General features: G+C 39.1%; 1 protein-coding gene across 1 annotated transcript; it reads right to left on the bottom strand.

Moving 5' to 3' along the window:
* Positions 1 to 4,123: 4,123 nt before the first annotated feature.
* Positions 4,124 to 7,839, bottom strand: CALHM4 (calcium homeostasis modulator family member 4). The gene is made up of 2 exons (XM_043964499.1): positions 7,276 to 7,839; positions 4,124 to 4,510 (listed from the first exon to the last, which is right to left on the bottom strand). Exons 1-2 carry the CDS (start codon positions 7,837 to 7,839, stop codon positions 4,124 to 4,126), a joined length of 951 nt encoding a protein of 316 aa, XP_043820434.1.
* Positions 7,840 to 8,168: the final 329 nt, after the last annotated feature.

Genomic DNA, 8,168 nt, shown 5'->3' with positions numbered 1-8,168 from the left:
CATGAAAGCCATCTGGGAAAATTGTAGGTCTCAGAACTTCCAAATATCTATGTTTCATGAGTGTTGGGCATTCCTGCCATCACACAGTGAAGAGAGCATTGGCTTTAGAGCCAGAGGACCTGAATTGACTATAATGCTCACTATCTGTGTGATCTGGAGCAAAACATTTAACCTCCATGAGCCTCAGTTTCCTCATCTATAAGATAAGGGGGTTGACATAATTGGAGCCTTTGAGATTCCTGGTAGCTCTAAATATATGATCCTATGATCTGCTGACCCAGAGCATGACCCACCTATGCTTTAATGTAGTAGTTTCATCAGTTGCTGTGACCAAAATACCTTATTATTTGGGAATGAGCCTCACTGAATTTAGCTAGGTTGGTCTTCACAAGACACACACAGGCAATCTCTGGGCTTCCCAGTTTGGTAGTACCTGCCAAAGCTTGTGATCTTCTGGCATAGCCTTTAAAAACCCAGGGTCACCTCTCTGGCTTTGGAGTCAGACTTGAATGGAGAATTGGAAGGTTATGGCATCCTAAATTAACTGGATCAGTCTATAAAGAGTATGCTACTGCTTTAAAGGAGTTTGATGTGGAAAAGGCTTCCAGAAGCTACCAAAATGTTTCCTGGCTTTGGGGTGTGAATAGCTATTAGGCATATTTCTGATGATGTAATGCTTTGAACTTGTTTCATTCATTGATTTTGCTGTTACTCCTTTAGGAGATCTTTGCAGTAGCATTGTCCCTGAATGCTAGTTCTAAGTGCAGTTCGTGGTGTTGATTTAACCTCCATATCCTAATTCAGGATCTCAGACCCATTTGAACCATAAAACATTAGAGTTGGAAGGAATCTCTGAGGTTATTTGATCTAATCCTTTCATTTTGCAGATCAGGAAACTTCAAAGTCATTTTGTATTGATGGTTCTGCAAGACTGTTGAACTAGGTGACAGGACAAGGCAACTTTTCTCTCCCCAACTTAAAAAAAATCTCTCTCTCTTGTGTGCGTATATAGTAGGTAGATATAGATATGAATATAGAGATAGGTGGACATGTTTTCTTTCTATATAGAGAGAATAAATATATATTCATCATCTGCCCATCCATCCTCTCTATATAGGGAATATTTACTATCTATCAATTAATCTATTATCTCCCTGCTTATCTTGCTTTATATCCATATTTACCTATTATATGTTGGAATGTCATTCACAGATAGATAGACAGATAGTCAGTCTTAGACATCTATCTGTTGATATTGCTCTGCCCATCTATTTAGCTCTATATCCATATCTACCTACTACATGTTAGATTGTCAACAAAAGACTAAATTTAAATAAGGTTCAATAAAATGACTACATTTTACTGACAGCAGAGGGCAGTTTACCAGCTTATTCAGAATCAGGTTGGAGTACTTTGCATAGATTATACATATATACACATACATCAATCAATCCACATTTACTAAGCACCTACTATGTGTCAGGCACCTAGGTGATGGGGATACGAATACAAAGGATCAAACAATCTTTGTTCTCAAGGAACTAGAATCATAGTTCTCAGATTTGGAAGAGCCCTCAGTAGATCTAGGTTAACCTCATCTGCCTCCAGTATAAGAGGTATTAATTGATATGTTCATTTTACAAATAATGTAGAAAGAGGTTAAATTACTTGTCCAAGGTTATTATACTAGTAGGTAGGGGCAGGGGTGGGTAGAGAGGGAGAATTTGCAGAACTGAAGTCTGTGATTTAGAAACAATTTCTCCTACCTCTTAGCACAGTGTTAGTTGTTTTCCGGGGGGAGTATACCATCCCAACTCCTAACCCCAGTAAACAAATTCTTTATTTCTCTAAATTTCATTTTCTAATTGATATTTTTAAGTATGAGGGGCAGAAAAGTTATATAAAAAGGAACAATCACTCACCTAAAATGTATATTTTAACCAGTGTTAATTGTTTCCCACAACTGTTTATTCTAAGTCACCAGTCTTGTTGCCCATTGGTCTTTTGGGGGGGGGCAATAAGGGGTAAGTGACTTGCCCAGGGTCATACAGCTAGTAAGTGTCATGTGTCTGAGGCTGGATTTGAACTCAGGTCCTCCTGAATCCAGGGCTGGTGCTTTATCCACTGCCCCACCTAGCTGCCCCCGCCCATTGGTCTTAATGTCTGAAATAGCTAACTTAAATTCACAGTGGGAGATGCCACATTAGATTTTACAATTTCCAGTCTTGGTGCTCAATTGTCAAATTTTGAGACTGGGGGAAGAGGAGAGAAAACAAATTTACTAGTTGATACAATCATTCATGTGTTCATGACCCAAGTCAACTCAGTCACAGGTCAGGAACTAATGTCAGAAGATAATAAGACAAGACCAAAAGACATCAGATGCCAGAGGTTACAGGTGGTAAGACAAGGCAAGTGGGAATTTGGGCAGTGGCAACTCCTCTTTAGGAGTTGTAGAGGTAGGGAAAAAGGAAGCTGGTGAGAATTTAAATTTCTCATGTGGAAGATGAGCACACAACCTGTGATATGGTCAAGAATCAGAAAATCATAGGTGGTAATACACTAGAGGGAAGCCCAGGGCAAAAGTTTTATGGAGCTAGGGAGCTTGGTATACCCTGCCTAGAACAAGGCACCCTAGCCTACAGGTGCCACATTAATCAAAATTAACAATAATGATGATGATGAAATGCATCCTCTCCCTGGAGAAGCAGTATGACTCAGTTTCCTGTGCAAGTCTTTCTCTCTTGCAGTTAGTCCAAAGAGGGTGGTCTGTCCTTGTTCTTGAGAGATGTGAGTTTCAAAGATAATTAACTCAAGAGATAGGAAATAGGAATGATAATAATAGCTTACCTTTGTATAGTACTTTATAGTTTAAAAAGTACTTTCTTGGGGGCGGCTAGGTGGCACAGTGGATAAAGCACCGGCCCTGGATTCAGGAGTACCTGAGTTCAAATCCAGCCTCAGACACTTGACACTTACTAGCTGTGTGACCCTGGGCAAGTCACTTAACCCCCATTGCCCTGCCAAAAAAAAAAAAAAGTATTTTCTTCACAATGATCCTATGTAGTGGGTAGCCTAAGCATTATTATTCCCACTTTACAGGCAAGGAAACTAAAATTTGTCACTTATGCTAAGTCACTTGATACTTACTAGCTAAGTTAGCATCTGAGCCAGGTCTGGAAAACAGGTCTGCAGAATCCAAGCCCAGTGTTCTTTCCATGGATTCAGCTGTGGAGTAAAGTTTGAAGAAACCAGAAGAGAAAACAACTGTGGGAGCAGGTAATGGGCCTGGACATCATGGAGGAACTGAAAGAGGGAGAATAGGAAAAGAAGTAAAAGAAGGACATAGCTGCCTTCCTTTTTAAGGTTACCTTCCATCTACTCTTGGTATATCTTGTATGTACTCACACATATATGTGTACGTTTATGTATCTTCCATGATTAGCATGGAAGTTCCTTGAGGATAGAGATTGTTTTTGCATTTCCTTGCATACTCCACATTCATCACAGTGCTTGGCACATAGTAAATGTTTAATAAATGCTTTGACTAATTGAATTTTGGGGAGTGGAAGTTGTATGGGAGAAATTGTCTAAATATGAATGAAATGGGCAGCTAGGTGGCGCAGTGGATAAAGCACTGGCCCTGGATTCAGGAGGACCTGAGTTCAAATTTGACCTCAGACACTTGACACTTACTAGCTGTGTGACCCTGGGCAAGTCACTTAACCCTCATTGCCCCACAAAAATAAATAAATAAATATTAATGAAATGAGAAATGAGAAAACAGAAAATGGTGATAGGAGAGGTTTAAATGTGAACAAAAAGTTTAAATACAAAGAAGTGAGTAAGAAATTAGAGAAGCTGGGGTCAGTGGTGCAGGGAGTTTGAATGAAAGAAAAGTTTTAAATAGTATGCTGAAGGCATAACATGTTCTGTGAGGAAGTTTGGAGAGGGCAATGATTTTTGGTATGGTAGTCACTTAAGTCAATTTTTACAGCACCACTTAGAATAGACTTAGATGAGTAACTTCAGATAAGGAAGAAAGCAATGAAGAGGTTGAATTACTCATTTCATTATCATGAGGGTAATCGATTCTTTATTAATTAGCCCAACATCATGGAAGTCAGGATGTCAGTTCAATAGCTTCTGATTTTCCTTCCTCACAATTCACATCTAATCTCTCCCCAAGGAAATTGTAATGTCCTTGCTCATTGTCAGTGATGCATACAAGGCTGGGTCTTGAAATGTCCTTCCAGTCCTGACAAGAAGGAATCCGAATTTGCCTGACATCTTCACACCCAGGCGTGAAACCAAACAATTCCTTGATGCGCTGCGTGATAAGGATTCTGGAGTGCTGTTCTGCAGCCTGTTCAAACAGCTCTCTTTCATTTCGGACGTGACAGGACCAGTAATAATGCTGCTGGGAGTTAAGTGGGGAACAGCATCTTGCTAGGCAGCAGGAAAGGAAGGCCACTAGAGTTGCCACTGCAATTAAAGTCCAGCCCAACATCTACAAACCATTATGTAAAAGAAGATAAGAAAATTAATTAAATGTCAATCACAATGAAATGAAATCGATCAAATATCTCAAATTTGAAAATCCAGCAAGGTTGATAATGTCAAGAGTTTATTTTCAAAAATGGAAGTAAAAATCAATAATGTTCGTGGATGTTGGTATTATTATGTTATATGGGACATTGGTCTAATGAGAAGCTGAAGGCTCTAGGAATTTCACTTTGGTCTTTTGTTAATGAAGTTTGGCCACAGGTAATCTGGAGCAGGTTCAATCTATTAACCATGAAATGAGAGATGTTGTAACCACCAATTACCATTACTTAAAATACTGTGCACTAGTCTTGGCTTTTTGCTCTGAGGGTCTTGGTATCAGTATGGTACCGTGCAATCTGTGGGTACTCAATCAGTGTTTGATTGTGGTGGTGGATAATAAAGGAGAATCCTGACACATAATATGTTCCAACTATGTCTCTGATAATATGTTGGCCAATATGAATTAGGGAACCACCTGTTAGTGATCCTATTTATGTACTTATTATTATTATTATTTTGTGGGGCAATGGGGGTTAAGTGACTTTCCCAGGGTCACACAGCTAGTAAGTGTCAAGTGTCTGAGACCAGATTTGAACTCAGGTACTCCTGAATCCAGGGCCGGTGCTTTATCCACTGTGCTATCTAGCCGCCCCCTGTACTTATTATTTTTGACCACCATAAGAAACATTTTTTAATAAAAATGTTGTGTTCCTAAATGGCTTTTGTGGATAGCAGTAACCTTGTCCTAGTCCTGGAGTGTGTAAGATACTGAATCTTCTTTCCAAACAAATTAATTCATTAGGCTGTTTTATGACATGTATAAAACATACTTCAAAAGGACCATGAAATGGTGTTATGTGGAGACAGTCTACGATGTTTTTGTTACCATGTATGAGGATAAGGGGGAAATGAGGTTCTTTTCTTATTATCTTAGTTTTGCAAGCTTTTAAAAAAGTGGTTGCTATTATTATTATTATATGCAGCAAGGAGACAAATTGGTCAAATGTAAGGAAGGCATACTTATCACTCAGATAGTGAAGGTTCAATGGGTGGAAATTGGCAAGCCTTTAAACAACTACTTATACATCTGTATATAGATGGCTTGGTAGAACACTTTCATAACACTGCAGGAGGGGGAAATATTTCATCATTACACATTTTAGGGGACCTAAGAAAGAGTGAGACGGGTGTAAAAATCATCTTAGATACTTTAAAATGGGACTGAAGGCAGAATGGAGACCCCCACCCTAACCCTTCTAGGGGACTTAAGAGACAACTTAAAAGAGTCCAATTTAGTGTGTGTGTGGGGGATGAATTTTCCCCACATGGGATTACAAATGTTGAGGAGATACCCATATTGCCCCATCAATGGATCACTCCATAATACCTATGAAATATCTCTCACAAGTACTGATTATGCTTAGTTTCTAAATGGATTTGAGCTAATTATCATTTTGGTAATTTTCATGATCATGAAAAGTTCCAATACTAGTATATCCTACTCTTTTTTACCTCTGTGATTATAATGCACATTTCTATTTAATTTTAAAGTTTTTAGTTATTATTTCTTTTCAATCTTCCCAGTATCACAGATCAAGGTATATACACTGAATGAAATGACTCTTTATTTTAAATTCTAGGCATTAGTTTTATTTTGAGCCCCACCTAAAGAAACTCTTGCCCAGTTTAAGTGGGTGACATCCTATTCTCACTATAATCAGAGTCTTATAGAAGGTTGACATTGTTTCATTGGATTTTTCTCTTTAAAATATCTCCTTGTAACTCTAAGTTTGATCAGGACCAGTTTAAAAATATAAAGAAAAAGTTTCTTTTAATAATTGCCATCTCATATGAAACTGCATTTTTGGGAAAACTGATCATTTTCAAAGATATTTAGACTACTTTGTATGGGGGAGGGGTAGTAGAGAAGAGAAGAAGCATGGAGGAAATGGTGAAGAGCCAAATATCTTGAATAACCGCTTTAAAATATTTTGAATGAATTGCCAAACTATAAATGTGAAAATATAATATCTGTCATCACTGCCATAATTCTAATGTTTAAGAATTATAGGTCCATTGGGGGCAGCTAGGTGGCGCAGTGGATAGAGTACCAGCCCTGGAGTCAGGAGGACCTGAGTTCAAATATGACCTCAGACACTTAATACTTACTAGCTGTGTGACCCTGGACAAGTCATTTAACCCCAATTGCCTCACAAAAAAAAAAAAAGAAAAAAGAAAAAAAAGAATTATAGGTCCATTTTAGGATCATAACTCATAGGAACATAGATTTAGAGGTGGGAGGGAGCTTAGATGCCAAGTCCACCTCCCCCCCCCAAACACACACACACACACACACACACACACACACACACACACACACTTTGTAAGATATGGAGCTACTGAGGCACAGAGTGTTTAAGCGACTTGCCTAGAATCATACAGTTCATAAGTGTTCAAGGTGAAATTTAATCGAAGGTCTTCAGGACTCCAAGTCAAGGATACTATGTATTATGCTAAATTGCCTCTGCCTCTACAGGAGAAACTCTGCCTAACCTTTACTGAAAAATTTAAAATTAAAGTAAAGCTTTTTTTTTCCCTTAGGGAAAAGGCATAGTTATTTTAGATGAAGCTAGATTGTGTTCTGCATTAAAAACAATGTGAAAAAAGAGAAAAGATAAATCTTTATGAAATGGTTGGTTTGACAGTAAGAACAGAGACATAACTCACCTGTGACTGATACCTGAGCTGAAGAGCCACTTCATTTCTCACCGCAAGCATGTCAGCAGGAATCTGTTCAAAGCATGGAAATTCAGCCAGCATCTCTTGGCGTTCAGGAACACTGAAATTGTCAAACACACTGTATTGGTCCACTGAGACATATTCACTTGCTGCACACTCATAGTGGGTACCTGTCAGCAGAGTCACTGCCAGCCATGTCAGCGGGGCTACCAGAGCTCTCCCTGTGATGCTAAAGAATGTGAGGCACGCAAGCTTGCGCTGCAGGGAATACACAGAGCGCAGATGAGGAGAGGAGCTACAACAGCAGCTTTCCTTGGTTATCATCCATGTTTGACTTCTCAGAGCATAGCCAACAATCAGGAGGACCAGAGCTGGAATAATGAGAAAAGCTGAGCCATAGTAGAGGTTGTTCCCGGGCTGGCAGGGGCAGCTAAACGTGAAAGAAGAGAAGAGTTGTTGTCCACATATCGTTAGACCTGCTATCAAGGTATTGATAAAGGTCCCACTCTTTTGTAGAGAACACAGAATGTCGCTGAGGCTTGTATCCATCATAGGATGCTTCTTGCACCACCGACCTTTTGGTCCTTACTGTTTGCCACAATCCATCGTCTGTAAGCACTTTTATAGGACGCTACTGGTTTAACAGGCTGTGTTGAGTTACTCAGCATCTTTTCCTCTTTCAATGACTGTAGCATCTTCTCTTATGTACTCTATGAATACTAAGCTAGTAAAACAGCTTAATTAAGAGGAGAAAGAAAAATGGGGAGAGCTTAGTATAGGGATGTGCCAGGATAGAGCTGCAGGGTATCTTCCAACTGAAAAGTGATAAGGTTTTAGTTATAGGGAAATACAAGCTCTTAAAATTCAGTTCTACAATTTTT

The sequence above is a fragment of the Dromiciops gliroides genome, chromosome 4, assembly GCF_019393635.1.
Source record: "Dromiciops gliroides isolate mDroGli1 chromosome 4, mDroGli1.pri, whole genome shotgun sequence".
Lineage (NCBI taxonomy): Eukaryota > Metazoa > Chordata > Mammalia > Microbiotheria > Microbiotheriidae > Dromiciops > Dromiciops gliroides.
The sequence above is the reverse complement of the archived record's forward strand: the minus strand, read 5'-3'. Positions and strand labels throughout refer to the sequence as shown.